Source organism: Vombatus ursinus, unplaced genomic scaffold (genome assembly GCF_900497805.2).
Source record: "Vombatus ursinus unplaced genomic scaffold, bare-nosed wombat genome assembly UNPS02015175.1, whole genome shotgun sequence".
NCBI lineage: Eukaryota > Metazoa > Chordata > Mammalia > Diprotodontia > Vombatidae > Vombatus > Vombatus ursinus.
Window position 1 is genome coordinate 8,209,392 of NW_020954953.1, and position 15,974 is coordinate 8,225,365.

The window sequence follows — 15,974 nt, forward strand, 5'->3', positions numbered from 1 at the left end:
TCTCTCTCCTGCCCCTCCCCCCCAGGTCACTTTCTTAAATGAATTTCACTGTTAGATAATCAAGGAGAATAACTAATCGTATTAGAGTTACTATACCACAGGATTAAAGACCTCCCTAGAAGCAATTATCATAAGAAAGGAAATGAAATATCTGGACTGTGCTTATTTGTGTTGCTGTTGTTTTTTTAATTATTAACAACTGTCAAGCTCATGAAACACCTAGGCTACCTGGAACATTCATAAGACCCACTCTCAATCCCTAAAGTTATTATGCACACTGCACAAAACCAAAAAACTTTTAAAATAAGAAATCTTTAATGGCATTAAACAATTTCCTGAAGTGCACATATTTTAATAGGCAATATGAGAGTTCTGTAGAACAACTCATTAACAAATTAGAGTGTCACACACTACAAAAATACCTTCAACAAGAGCAAATGCTTAAACAATGAGTATACCAACACTTTACTTTTTACAGGCTGAGTATCTTTCAGTTACATTCTCCCAATTAATTACATTCCATATGGCTTTTAGATAATCAGGTCTAACATTTTTATACTGAAGGTAATAAGCATGTTCCCACACATCAATTCCCAGTAGAGGAATAAGACCTGTAGAAAGAAAAGAAAAAAGTAAACAATGGTAAATGCAGAAAGTCTCCATTTTCAGATTTTTCCCTTTTGACTTCCCACCTTCCCTGCTTCATACAAATTATACTTCAAACTATTTTTTGCTAATATTTCTGTTAAATATGCAAGTGAAAGACCTTCTTAAAAACAAACCCTGTAACTGTAAATGTTCATTTAAACCTTTATCCTGAAGCCTCACTCCCAATTCCCACATAGGAAGAACTCAGCATGCAGCCTTTCCCTCTCATTGGATGGTTTTTCCCAGAACCTGGATTTATGGAGAGCACCCAGGAAGGATTAGTCTTGCCCTCTCTAGGCTATACTCCAGACTTCCTCTACCAAGCCCTGCAGGTGTTTTTTTGTTCCCTTCTCCCCTTATGGCTTCCTTTATTAGAATGTAAGTTCCTTGTGGGCAGAGACTGTCTTTTTATTTGCATTTGTATTTTCAGCACTCAGCACTGTACCTGGCACATAGTAAGTACGTATTAATTCTTGCTGATGGACCACATTAAGTACTGTGAAAATTGTGATGAATAATCAGAAAGTGTTCATTGGAGGAAATCATTAAGTAGGGCTTGCTTTAACCATTTTCAAAAGCACATCGTAGGGGCAGCTAGGTGGCACAGTGGATAGAGCACTGGCTCTAAAGTCAGGAGGGCCTGAGCTCAAATCCAGCCTCAGACCAAACACCTGACAGTTACTCTGGGCAAGTCACTTAACCCCAATTGCCTAACCAAAAAAACAAACAAAACTTTTTTTAAAAAAAAAAAAAAGCACATTGTAAGCATGGACAAGACACCTTTGTAGGCAAATAGACAAAGTCCTCCAGGGGCTAATTCTGACTTCCTCAGTTTTAATGTAAGCATCTTTAAAGTTGTTCAACACATATAGAGACAGTGTGATAAGGCAAAGTGAGCCCTGAACTTCTAAACTTGGAATCAAAAGACTGAGGGCTAAGAGTCAACGCCATTTATTATTAGACATACCAGCAAGTAACCCTTCTGAGCCTCAATTACTCCATCTATAAAATGGGGATAATACTTGTGCTACTTCATTTGAAGTTGTTATGAAAATCAAAGGAGATGTACAAAACATTGTTTAACCATAAAGCAATATATGAATGTAATCTGTTATTAACACTATACACATAGACTTCTGTTTATAGGTTTGCTTTAACAGAGCCCACACATCTGTAAAGCAGATAATGAAGACTCAACAGCTGCATAGGAACCTTTATCTGATCCCCAGGACTAATTTCATAGCAAACAAATCAAGTATGTCTCAGACATTAGTGGAAACTATATATTAACAAAGGAAATGAAATGGGTCCAAGGGGGAAAAAGCAAACATTTCATAAAAATATAGCTTAAGTTAATGTTAAGAAGGAGATTAATGATATGTATAAATTACAAATGTTTTATATGAGAACATACACATCACTAGGTTAGACCAACAGTCTATTTCCTCCAGTACTAGCATCTGTAAGACTGCTATTAGACTCTATGACGAAAAGCATCTGTGATTGTCAGCATGAAGATTGGCACCTAAGGTATATGAAGGTTATGTGACTTGTCCAGAGTCACACTAAGTGCAGAAGCAAAATTTGAAACCAGGTCTTCCAGACCTCCAAGCTTTATCCCCAATGTCAATGCCTCTTGTAATGTCAATATCACATAGATGGGTCCCAGCCAAAAGCCAAATATTGTGTTTCATTCTCAATGTCCTGAAATTATCCTAGAGCTTCAGTAACACAATGACTTTTAAGACATGAAATTATATGCTCAGACCAGGGTCCATCTACCTAGTAGTAATAACAGTTTGCAAAGCACTTTATGGGAATCTTCTCATTTTGAAATAAAGAGCTTTGTTAAATGAAATGCAAATATCTTTTTATATACTAAAATCTAAGATGTTGGTTCTATTTCCAGGTTTGCTCTATCTATAAAATTGTACTTTTTAAAATTATAGTCTAAAAGTTTTCAAACTTTACCTTTCAAAAAGGCTGCTCTCAGAAATACTTTCCATATTAATCACTCTAGGTGACATTTTCATATGTAAGGCTACATAATACATTGTTGATATTCTTCAAAAGTATTTCTCTGTTAATTTCTTGACAATCACCACCTCTTCTAACTGTAATGTTAATCCCTTTTCATCCAGATCTCTAACCTGTTGTTCCTTGCAAAGGATCCTGATTAGCACAAGCAGCGATCTGCAACCGTCCTTGCTCCTTATTGAAGCCAAGCCAACCCCAACCTGAACCTTGAACACCAACTGACACAGCTGTCAACTTCTCCTTAAATTTTCCAAAAGAACCAAAATCACGTTTGATGGCTTCCAGCAATTCCCCTATTAGAAAAAAAAAATGGAATCACATTAAGTACCGCCATTCTGATTAAGTACAGAATCTTTTATTACATTACCTGAGATATGAAATGTCCCCTGACCCACACCCATTACATACAGTACAAATGGTTAGCCTATATTACCATCTGAATACTATGTAGACAGCAGTATTTAAAAGTGAAGTAATGAGTAGCAGCTAGGTGGCAAAGTACATAGAATGCTGGGCCTGAAGTTAACTAAGGACCTTGGTTATAATGACCAGAAAGCTAGTCAGATGTTAAGACTGACACACGGAGTTTTCTCGAAATTGTGTATCTCAAGCAACCCATGTGTCTTATCCAAAAAGTGGTCCCGTACTGAACAATTAGTTATTGTTTCCATGCTTCTTTGATTGTATACTGACACTTGTGGGGGAGTGGGACACCTCTTTTTCTGAATTCAGGGAATTGCACCTATTCACTCTCCCCATCTAAACTTGGAAAGTCACTAATCTTTCCTCCAATTAGAAATCAGATTATCTAATTTTGTATCCTGATTGTTTTCTTTTAATTGGCCTCATTTGATTGTTTTTAATGCATAAAAGTCTGTTTCTTCCTGTATTCAAGGTCCAGTACCAAAGCTGAGGAAGGACACTAGTCCTGATTTGTTGGACAATTGGCATGCATTGCTTAATAAACTGATATGCTTGGAAGCTGAAACCTTTATTTCCTCCATCAATTTCTCTTTCATCCACCACACAGGTGATACACCCAATCCATTTTTATTTGGCTTCAAAATGTCTTATGCATTTCTGGACCTAAGTTTGCACATGGATGTGCTCACTGTTCTGGCCATTCACAAGACTGAACAAGATAATGAGGATAAGCCAGTAAAATAAAGGCAATGAGATTCTCAACTCATGGGAAATGGAGACAATTTTGCAGTTGTCCTACCAGATCCAAGGAACTATTAATTATGCTCAAAGTTCAGGCTATTCTCCAACAGAGAAGAAAAGGAACAGGAGCTCAAAGAATGCCATTCCACTTTCCAATTTTCAAGAATAAAATATTCCTTTAAAAAAAATCAAGAGCTTCAACGAAAAAACAAAGGAAAAGCATTTGAAGAATCAAAGGAGGCTCTTCCTTATCCCTGGTCCCTATCTCTGGTTCTTTGATACCCTAATTAAGCCTAGTACTCTATTGTCAATAGCCCGAGGTTATATTTCCCATCCTTGATCTTATCCAGACCCCATTCAACCTCTTCTTTATCTTCTAAGCCCTATCTTCCAGTTCCTCAGTTACCCTAATAAAGCCTAGCCCTCCATTGTCTATTCCCAGAAGACCCCACTGAACCTCCCAGACACTCTCATTCCCCCAGCTTCAAGATCCTCCTCCCAGCCCCAAATTACTTGGCTGTATGTAAGATCCATCCTGGCCTCCAGTTAAGGGCTGAGACTTTCTCATGCCCGCTCATAAAGACAAGTGTCACAAATGTTCAGATTCCTTAATAGTCTGACCTGTATGGTTCATCTCAAATAAACCCTGTCTTTGGCTGAAAGAAGTCAAATTCATTCGGGAAGGACCTGCATGCTATGATTTTGGAGTCCCAGCACCCCTAGCACCTACACCTCCCAAAGACTACATTTGTGTTGACCATTTTTCTTCAGTTATCAGGAGATAATCAAGTATTTTTGCTTAAAGAATCTCCTAGTGGTTCACAGGTTCATGAAGAATAAGAGTAAAAAAGAAAGTTAATTATTTCAACAACAAGCTATTATCAGTCTCAGTGAGTGTAAAACATTGAAATGATGATAAAGCAGCAACAAAAACTAAAAAATTACATAGAAGACCAAAATGTAGTTTACAAGTAAATAGGATGTTTGTTATTTTATTCAAGTTAATATCTATCTTATAACAAATATTTGGAATTTATTATTTCGTTAATGATGACTAACGTTTGACTGCTTTTATTGATGATTACTTCAGTTTAGAATTTCAAATATTAGACAATCATCTTATAAATAAATAAATAAATAAAACATTTTAAAGCCCAGTTTAAAGGTAAGGCTTGCTAACATAACTACCTTTTTAATCACTCAAGACACACTTTTTTCCCAAGTAATAAACTTCTACATGTTCCCTTTCCATAAGCAAAAGTATGTTTAAGGGGCAGCTAGGTGGCACAGCAGATAGAGCACCAGCCCTGGAGTCAGGAGGACCAGAGTTCAAATCCTGCCTCAGACACTTGACTATTACTCGCTGTGTGACCCTGGGCAAATCACTTAACCGTATTGCCTAGCAAAAAACATAAAACAAAAAAAAGTATATTTAAAAGTAAACTAGGAACAGTTTGATTGCCCTACATTGGGAAACAATAAAATGCTTTTCCTCATTCAAAGGTAAACTGGTCTACATTATTACCTAAATTCACCAAATATTTAACTACCTAAAAGGACTTCCCTTCAGGTCTTTGTTATTGTGAAAAATTTCTTTCCAAAAGCAGTTTTGTGTTTCTAGTACCAAATAACCACACCCAAGAGAGTGACCATTAACGATTAATGAAAAATCTAATGTGACTTCTAACTAAAATAACCATTACTACTCTCTTGACTAAAATGTGGTTAATATCATACCACTACAGACCTTTGGGTTCTCCTCCACCATTTGGGCTCAGGTTTGTCCAGAAAATAGTGTGATTGATATGACCACCACCATTGAACCGCAGTGCTGGCTGGAGAGCCACCTGGGCAGTAACATCACCTGAAAAGTGAAGTGCAAACAAAAATTAATTTCTCAAAACTCTTATTCTGTATCTCAGAATCTTCTATCTAGAAAATGAAAGGACTGAATTATTAGTTTTACAATTCTAAAAATGTCCATGATTCCATATAACGTGTAAAGATAATAGGACATAAAGAAAAAAAAAGTTTCCTCATAACACATACTTTGAATTCAATAGAAATATCTGCTGGGCACTGTGAAGGAGACAAAGACACTGTCTCACAGTCCTTATCCTCAAAAAATTGACACTTCTCTAGGTAGTGCTGTGGATAGAGCATCGGCCCTGGATTCAGGAGGACCTGAGTTCAAATACGGCCCTCAGACACATAACACTTAGTAGCTATGTGAATCTGGGCAGGTCACTTAACCCCACTGCCTAGCCAAAAACAAAACAAAAAAAATATATATATATACAAAATTACCACTTCTGCTACAGAGATCAAGCTTTACACACAAAATCAAACAACAAAAGTCAAATTGTAGAATACAAATTTTAAGGAAATTTCCAACAAACAATTTTGGGGGTCTACACATACTATTCATTGAAAAATGCTGCCATGTCAAAAATCTCTGTAATGCAATATAGCCTAGACAGTAAAAATTACAAAAATTATCATACTCTTGAACCCAATAATTCCACTGGTGGGTCCATACCCAGAAAGCGTTAGCAAAAACAAACAAAAAAGCTATAGGATTAAAGATTTTCATGGCAACATTTTAAATGACTGCAAAAAACTTGGAATCAATAGTAAAATCCAACAAAAGAGAGGTAGTTAAATAATAATACATTAAGATGGTGGACTTGTAAAGGCAGTGTGTCATCATGGACAAAACACCAGGCCTAGAGTCAAGAAGACCTGGGTTCAACACTGTTAACGCCTTAGTCAAAGCATACAATCTCTCTCAGCACACCCTCAACTTGCTAAGACAAAGGTACAAAGAGGTGGCTGATCTGTATCAGTGGAAGGAGTTGCCCGAACAGAAGTTCCCTAGATCAATTAAATCATAAGTCTGTACCCAAAAAAAGAATTGTTATTAGAATACCATAATACAAATAAGACTAACAAGTATGGGAAATACAAAAAAATCTGGAAAGATCTGTTGGAAACAATGCAAAGTGAAAAAAATCATAACAAAGAATTAAGGATACATAAACTATAATCATATAAGAGGAAAAGTGAATGAGAATGAATAGACGAGGAATTTTAATGGTAATATGAGGAAAGAACAAACAAACTTATAGTGTATGAGTTGAAACTAATAAATGTAAATAGCTACTAAAGAAATTTGGTTATATTTATGTTTGATGTTAAGTTAAACATTTAAAAATAAAACTAAAATGTATACATATGCACATACACACACACCTGAACAACAACAACAAAAAAGATTTATTTGAGCCAATGTTTTCCTTTTTGGTCTCTATTTTGTAAATTTTTTTAAAAATTCCAATTCTTCCAAAGCATTTGCAATCTTTTCAATCATTAAGTTCAATTTTGAAAAATATAAATCATACACGTCCTACCTGTTACACATATTGGCTATATGATGCTGGATAGCCACTTGAACTTCTCATTTCTCCAGGCAACATTTATTATAAAGTGCTAAGTTGCAAGATGGGTGCTGATCTGCATTTGTCAAAGGACTTTCCTCACCAAGAGTTTCTTACACCAATGAAATGACAGGCCTTGAAACTGATATCATAGGCTGTTTTCAAAGATGTCTATGCACTATAAAGGAGGGACAACCCCCTCCATAGCCTCTGAGGGAATTATTATGTTACATGCAGCACAGTACAATAACTGATAGTTATAATTCAAATATGTCAAATTATATCATCTCACTCTGCTTTAAAAGGATAGGACAGTATGTAATTTCTATCAAAATAAAACTAGTTTTGGTACTTAAAAAAATTATTTTATGTGGGCAGCTAGGTGACACAGTAGACAGAGCACTGCCCTGAAGTCAGGAGTTCCTGAGTTCAAAGCCAGGATCAGACCAAATACTTGACACTTACTAGCTGTGTGACCCTGGGCAAGTCACTTAATCCCAATTGCCTAAAAAAAAAAAAAAGAATTATTTTATGTGTAATACCTTATTTCCTTGATGATTCTGGGACAAATAAGCTTATTGTTTAAGAAAAACACGAAAGACCTTATGCCAAAATAAAAATAAACATCATGGTCTTTGTTCGTTTTTTTAATCAGTTAACATTCTATGAATAAGGTTGGAATTACATTGTGGTATCTAAATAGCTCATTATTTTGAAAATTTCATTAAGCTCAGCCAATATATAGAATAAAAGTAATAATCTGTGGATACTAAAAAAAAAAGATAAAAGGGGTCTATGACAGATAGAAAGGTCTCATATACACTAAAATATTCATGGCAGCACTTTGTATGGTAGCAAAGAACTGGAAATAAAGTAGGTATTCACTAGGGAATGACTAAACAAATTGTGGTACATAACTGAATTGAATATATTACAGCTCTGTTAAGTAAGAAACAACGAACATGAAGAATTCAGAGAAACTTTGGAAGACTTATGTGAATTAATGCAAATCGAAGTAAGCAAAACCAGAGAAAAACATTCAAAAGACTACTACGTATAGAAAAATAACAACTAAATATTGCGTAATTATGACAACTAAGCTTGGCCCCAGAAAACAGTAGAGAAAATGCACCTCCCTCTCATGACTGCAGAGGGGGATTAAGATATTGCACACTGCATTAATACAATATTGCATATCATATGGGACATGGTCAGTGACAGTTTTGTTGAAATATTCCCCTCTCTTTTTTAAATCTTTGTTAAAGGAACAGTTATATGTAAAAACAAAAGGCATCAATTAACAGGAAAATATACAAGAAGCTACCCCGCTTCTGATATGTTTTTATTATGTAGAGATGGGTTTTATGAGTATAAGAAAAAAGGTAATTAACAATCCTACGATAATTTCCATCATTATACCTCTGCCTAAAACATGTACGGTCACGAGAGGAGAGGATCACAAATCGAGAGCTAGAAGAAACCTCAGAGGCTATGCAGCCCAGCCCTCACCCATCTCACAGGCGAAGAAAGAGACAGGGCCAGGGAGGCAGTGACTTAAAGATCCTGGATCTAGAATCAGAAGGATCTTCAAAGACCGTCTGGTCAAACCTTCTCATTCTACAGCACAGAAAACTAAGGCCCAGAGACTAAAGGACTGTTATTTTTGACATTAAAAAAATTACATGCTAGTAATCGTGGTTATAAAGCAAATCTCATTTTTCCAGTGATTTCCTTTACTAAATTCAAAAACTGAAACTTTTTTTCCCCACAGGGGACATCTCAACAGGCGAACTTTTAAAACTTTGCAGAGGTTTAAGATGAAAGCCAGATACACTAGTACTACAAGAACTCCTGCAGCACATCTGCAATTGTGGGATCCCCTTCCACTTACACCATTTCATGGGCTCTTCTCTGAATCAGTTCCTCCCACAACTGGGAATCCTCTCCACAATTTCCTAAAGGTAATCAATCCAATGAGAATCTATACTGTTAGAGTTAGTTTTCAATACCGTTATTTTGCCAGCAGGTGCCACCAGCTAATAAGATAAAAATTCAGCTCTGGAAAAAAGCTCAGGATTCAAGTTCAGAAAAATATGAACTAAACAAATTGGTAAATACGAAATTCTTACGTAAATGGGATATCTGAATTCTTAAACCACATATCTTATCAATCTAAGTAAAATCTGACACTAAATATAACATGCAAATCATTGATATAGAGGCTAAATAACCTTTTACTACTTTGAACAGAAAACTACTAAAGCCTAAGTTAGAATAACTAGTAAGAATAATTTCTCAAAAACTATAAATTTTTGTCTAAGTTAAATAAAAGGCCAGAGTTTTTTAGTGACTAATGTCAAATAAATTTGTTTGCCCACTTCAACATAAAACAAAATACATACCTTCAGCATGAATTTTAATCTCTATTTTAGTAAAGTTAGCCCAGCAATACAAAATCTGAAGGTATCAAATTAATCCCGGCTGTTATGATCACAATGCATTAGGATAGCTAGCCATCACTTCTACCCACAAAAAAGAGGAACTGAAAAGGTCTCTTCTCCCAACACTGGAGATTGATGCTTACATTTAAAACTTCCCAACAAATGTATCTGGTCGGAACTAGAAATTGTCAAAATCACCTTCTCAGATGAGAATCAGTACTTGCAGACAAACTCCCCTGGAATACAACAATCCCTGTCTAGTATGCTCAAAAATGGACTTCTGATTAAGAAACCTCAACTCAACAGAAAAGAGGCCTCTTTAGGAAACAGAAACAAGATTTTTTTGGAGAGGAATCCATGTGAACAAAGTGAAATTGTGTATGAGGACCAGGGATATGTCTGTCTCTAACTCAGCCAGATAAACAAAATAGCACCTAAGTATTCTACACGTGGTTGGCGCTGTCTGGAATAGTTCCAACAGGATGATATGATTCTTAAATACTAACATAAATAAAAACCAAAGTAGTTCTTTATTAGACTTCAAAAAGTTATGAGCTGATTGTTAAACACACCAGCAGTATCTAGCCAAAATGTTATAAGAATAACCATGCTTAATTCAGGTCCTAAGTCAATTCTTAATATGAATAGATTTCAGAAACTCAAGCTTAAATTTTTCTGGGCTGAGAAAACAGCTTAGTGGTTTATATCAAGCTAAAGTTCTATTCTGCAATTGACCATATCATTAGAAAAAAGGTTTTCACAGAGGCACCGAGATGGCGCAGTGGATAGAGCACTGGCCCTTAAGTCAGGAGGACCTGAGTTCAAGTCCTGCCTCAAACCAAACACTTGACACTTACTAGCTGTGTGACCCTGGGCAAGTCACTTAACCCCAATTGCCTTAAAAAAAAAAGTTTTCACAATTGTACAATCACTTAAAGGAAAAAGTATCACAGTGATTTGTCTGAACACGAGTATTTTTAATATGTCAATAACTGTTTCCACTTCAACATTCACCATTTAGTCAGTTTCTTAATGTAATGTTAATTATGGCTTCACCTACCCTTTTCCAAGGCCTCTTTATATTTCTCTTCTGTAGCATTCAAGTTACTCACATAAGTGGCATGATGTTTGCTGTGATGCAACTGCATGATCTGCGCATTGATATGAGGCTCCAATGCACCATAATCATAAGGCAAGTCAGGGAGGCTGTACTTGTACCTGGAGCCCAAGCATCCCAAAGCTGGCACTAACTTACTGGGTCTCCTGCAAAGATAATTTTTTAAAAAAAAGTCACTACATTAAATAAGCAAAATTTTCCATTATACAGTGGTGTTTGTCCACATAGCTATGAAGGAGGTTAGAAAATAACCAATATATCTATATATCTAATTTCCTTTAAGCTTAGAGAAAGGATAAGTAATTTTATACATTTAATTGTTTATTCCTTATTCACACTGGTTTCAGAAGCAATAAGATCTTTTTCCAGGAATCAAACTTGGCTATTCTTACAGTGGAATTTGGTTGCTTTTTTTTCTTCCTCCGTATTCTCATTTTAGTACGGTGCCTGGAACAGAGTAAGTACTAAACAAATGCTGACCGGCTGAATTCTTCTAGCAGGAGTGGAGAACCTTCGGCCTCAAGACCACACGTGGCCCTCTAGGTCCTCAAGTGAAGTCCTTTGACTGAATCCAAACTTCACAGAACACATCCCCTTAATAAAAGGGCCTCCAGGCCGCAGGTTGCCTGTCCCTGGGGCATGTCTCACTCACCACGTCTTAAAGTAATAAATTTATTGTTTTTAAAACGCACGAGTAAATTTTCCAGTAAGTTCGTTCGGACCAGTAACAAATCCTTTTTTTATCTCTTCTTCTCTTCTGGCTGCAAATCTAGAACAAGGAAAAGGTTACTGCCAAGCAACTCAGCTCTAATAGCAAAAGGCGAAGGTTATCTTCAAACACCACTCTAATTCAGCAAACCGAATGGCCTCCAGAATGGAGGTCAGGGGGAGGGGAGGAAGAAAGGAGGAGGGAAAAGGGGAGGGAGGGAGGAGGTAAAATATTTGCCACAGTATTTCGTTAAATCAGCAGCATTCATTAAGCGTCAGGCACTGTACTAAGTAAGCCCTGAGGGCACAAATATAAACAGACAGTCCCTGCCCTCAAGAAGCTTACATTCTAACGACGGCAGACAACACTGACAGCGGGGTGAAGGACCACTGCCCTCTCCGGCAGGGTTAGCAGCAGGGAAAACACCACTCCCACTGCAGGCCCCGACTCCACTTTCGGTTCGGGCTCCCCGCCTGCCTCTGGCCACGGGCCCGAGCGTGCCCTTGAGTCAGCGGTGACCCCGTCTCCGGCAGTCTGGCGCGGTGAGAGGGGCGCCGGCAGGAGCCGACCCCAGACCCTGGATCCCCCCTCACCTGCACATCACCCTGCACAACATGGTCGCCATCGCCAGCAGCAGCCAAGGCAGCGCCCGCCGCCGCTTCCCCGAGCACCGAACAGCAACCACGCGCAAAGTATCTGGGAGGTTCGGGGATCACAACACCAAAGACCTCGGCTTCCGCCCCTTCCGGTCCCGCCCTCTTCCCTCCCCTTGCCCCTCCCCTCCCGCTGCCAGCCGCTACCAACCCCGCCGGGGGGTGGGAAACCGACGCATAGCACTCCTGGAGTCTGAAGATCTGGGCACGTATCCGTCCCATCATGTTAGGGGACAAAAAAATAAAGAAAATTCTGAATGAGTCCAAGTATGCGGCCTCGTGTCGTGGTCGTGGCTCCTGTAGAGTGTTGAAGAAAGAAGCTGGTGTCCCCTGTCCGTGTGAGTTGGTATAGCCCTTTCTGAATTCCGCCAGACAGGAGTGCTCCACGGTGGTCACACGCTCTGTGACCTCTCTCTTGGGGTTTGGACTGCGGTCCCTGGTAAGAAAGGGTTTAATAATCCGCGTACCCCTCCCCCCGTAACACTTCCTTTCCACTTCTCGCGCGGATGCCTGCAAGCACGTGATTAGCGAGACCTTGGGCGTAGGAGAGACCTCACCCCTCGGGGTGTCAAACGCGCGGGTCGGCGGGCCGGCGTTTGGAGTGCGGCTTGAGCCAGAAGTAGTTTACCCAAACAAATAACGGTGCAATAAAACGTAGGCCATATTCCATTTTAAAACTGAGGCCTTCCAGACTCCAGGCACAGCACTCTCCATCGCTACTTAGCTGAATACATATGTGTATACATAAAAAAGAAAATTTGAAAACTAAATCGCTATGCAAATGTACAGTAGTGCTATTATCTTTTTTTTTAATTTTCTTATCAGTAAGTTAATAAACATTCATTGATCCCCTACTCTGTACCAGTCCTTGTGCTGAGTGATGGAGACAGACGATGAAAAAAAAGAAAAAAAACAAAAGTCTGTCCCTGCTCTCAAGGATCTCATGGTCTAATGGAGGAGACATCAATTATCAATAAGTAAACATTTACTAAGCACCCGCTGTGTGTAAGCCACTGTGCTAATATGCAAACAGTAGGGCACAAACAAGATATATACAGGATAAATTGGAGATAATCAACAGAAGAAAGGCATTGGCATTAAAGGGGATCAGGAAAGGCTCATACAAAGTGGGATGATTTCTAATCCAAAAACACGCATGGAAATCTGGTCAAAATTCTGGTAAAACTGCATCCCCAAAAAGCCAGGTTGGTCAAAAAATATTCACTTTACTGACCACTTGCTACCTTCAACACTGTGCTAGATGATGACTTCTAAAAATAAAATCACAAGTCTTACCCCCCCCAGTCCCATAGGTTGCCCATCTAGCTCCCCCTTCTCAAAACCTATCCTCTAGTTTAATGATCCTCATAATAACCCTTTGAAGTAGGTTCTATTATTATCCCCATTTTGCCTATGAGGACATTGAGGCTGAGAGAGGTTAAATGACTCACACAGCTAGTGTCTGAAGTTGGATTTAAACTCAGGTCTAAGTGATTTTCCTGACTTCGAGTCCAAAACTCCATCCGGTGTACCATCTAGCCGCCTTTTTGTATAAATAAAGCCCCTGCCTTCAGGTAGGCTTAGAGTCTACAAGATAGATGGTTCATTAAACAATTAGTGAACAATAAAAGATGGAATTCAATTGAGTGCTAAATTCAGTGACAGACACTATTACTAGAAAGGTTCTGAGAAAGAAGAACTAGATGAAGGAGACATAGAGTGTAGGGATAGGGATTGGTTCTGATTTCATTCTTACAGTGAATTTTCAGGTGAGGAAACTACCTCTACCAATACAGGTCAAGACCTTCTCTGCAACTGCAACAATTCTGTTCTAGTGACTTGCCTGAAGTCAAAGGGCTAGTATGTGTCACAGGTGGGGCTTGACCCCAGCTCTCTACACCAGCCACTACATCAAGATGCATCTTAACAGGATATGGGCAAAAGTATGCTGGAAGTGGCTTAAGACACTGTGAGAGCCATCTTTGTTTAATTTTCAGTGTGAGCGTTTACAATTTGTAAATTAGCAAACACTACCAACCAGGGCTTGATTCACTGTTTTGTTGATAGTGTAGACTTAAGAAAGTAAAGGAGAAAATATTAATAATGCAGATTAAATTTAAAAGTGTGTTCTGCATACACTTTTTTTTTTCAGAGAGCCTGCATACCACTGGTAGTAAAGAGAAATTAACATGAATTAGAAGATCAATAAACTTTGAATAAGAAGAAGGATGAATGACTTAAGGAAAAGAAAGGACAAGAGTAAGTATCCTGAAGAAAAAAGCCTGGACTTAAGAGTTAGAGGAGCTGAGTTCAAATCTTAGCTCTCTTACTACTACCTTGGTTAAATCAACCTCTCCATGACTCATTCCCCTCATATCTGTAAAATAAAAGGGTTGGTCTAGACTTCTGAGGTCCCTTCCAATTCTAAATTTTTAGTCCTATAAAACACTGAAGTAAGATTTAGTGTGGCTTGTTTGCAGGACAGTGAACCTAGAAGAGAGAGTGGATGACAGAGATTAGTAGAAAACCCTGGGCTGGATAGTAAAGTTAAGGTCAAATTATTTCACTTCTTTAAGGTATGGCAGAAGAGTTAAAATTTGATGCAATAGACAATGAGGAGTCACTAATGGGTTTTGTATAGGGGAGTCATATGATGTGCTATTTGTGTGGCAGTGATGTACAGGTGAGATTGGATAGGAAGATTAAACTTGAGGTCCTATTGCAATGGTTCATTGGGAGCTTTCTCAAACATTAGGCCAATTCCAATAGGTTCTTCTACACTGTAAATGCTGACAATATGGTCCCAGTAATGTTGTTATATGTTAATGAAATGACTAACCTAGCTAAAGATGTAGAAGCTCCTCACCACAAGGTTGGCCAGTTGGTTTGAAAGCCCTTGACCATGGCAATCCATGAAACAAAGAAAACACCTGCACATCACCCTGCACAACATGGTCGCCATCGCCAGCAGCAGCCAAGGCAGCGCCCGCCGCCGCTTCCCCGAGCACCGAACAGCAACCACGCGCAAAGTATCTGGGAGGTTCGGGGATCACAACACCAAAGACCTCGGCTTCCGCCCCTTCCGGTTCCGCCCACTTCCCTCCCCTTACCCCTCCCCTCCCGCTGCCAGCCGCTACCAACCCCGCCGGGGGGTGGGAAACCGACGCATAGCACTCCTGGAGTCTGAAGATCTGGGCACGTATCCGTCCCATCATGTTAGGGGCCAAAAAAGTAAAGAAAATTCTGAATGAGTCGAAGTAAATGGCCTGTTTGCAGGACAGTGAACCTAGAAGAGAGAGTGGGTGACAGAGATTAGTAGAAAACCCTGGGCTGGATAGAAAAGTTAAGGTCAAATTATTTCACTTCTTTAAGGTATGGCAGAAGAGTTAAAATTTGATGCAATAGACAATGAGGAGTCACTAATGGGTTTTGTATAGGGGAGTCATATGATGTGCTATTTGTGTGGCAGTGATGTGATATGCAAACAGCAGAAACAAAGAAAAACACCAAATGAAACAAAGAAAAACACCAAATGGTTTTCAGTTGTGTGTAGTCCTATTCCTCTTCTGCAATGATGGTAGCAGAATGATTGGAAAAGAAGCAAAGAGGCTAAGAATTTCACCGGTTTTAGACGATCTATCTTATATATGGCATAGGTGGCACACTGGATAGAGCTGTTGGTGCTGGAGTCAGGAAAACCTAAGTTCAAATTCAGCTTCAGATACTTGCTAGCTGTGTGACCTTAGGCAGGCCACTTAACTTCCATTT

General features: G+C 38.7%; 1 protein-coding gene across 3 annotated transcripts; it reads right to left on the minus strand.

The window, feature by feature from the left end:
* Nucleotides 1-293: 293 nt before the first annotated feature.
* Nucleotides 294-15,277, minus strand: LOC114031532 (superoxide dismutase [Mn], mitochondrial). Of its 3 annotated transcripts, none has more exons than XM_027846660.1 (5): nucleotides 15,137-15,277; nucleotides 10,788-10,990; nucleotides 5,597-5,713; nucleotides 2,799-2,978; nucleotides 294-611 (listed from the first exon to the last, which is right to left on the minus strand). In XM_027846660.1, exons 1-5 carry the CDS (start codon nucleotides 15,166-15,168, stop codon nucleotides 466-468), a joined length of 678 nt encoding a protein of 225 aa, XP_027702461.1. In that variant the 5' UTR covers nucleotides 15,169-15,277; the 3' UTR covers nucleotides 294-465. The 3 variants fall into 3 exon arrangements, with proteins under 3 accessions (XP_027702461.1, XP_027702462.1, XP_027702463.1); XM_027846661.1 differs by lacking the exon at nucleotides 15,137-15,277 and adding an exon at nucleotides 12,147-12,289; XM_027846662.1 differs by lacking the exon at nucleotides 15,137-15,277 and adding an exon at nucleotides 11,899-12,030.
* Nucleotides 15,278-15,974: the final 697 nt, after the last annotated feature.

Bases quoted from the DNA above. Each gene is read 5' to 3' on its own strand.
- LOC114031532 (XM_027846660.1), bottom strand. From the start codon at position 15,168: ATGGCGACCATGTTGTGCAGGGTGATGTGCAG. The intron at 10,991-15,136 runs GTGTTTTCTTTG...TTATCTTTGCAG, and splicing joins TTGTGCAGGGTGATGTGCAG to GAGACCCAGTAAGTTAGTGC. The intron at 5,714-10,787 runs GTAGGTGAAGCC...TTCACTTTTCAG, and splicing joins TAAAGAGGCCTTGGAAAAGG to GTGATGTTACTGCCCAGGTG.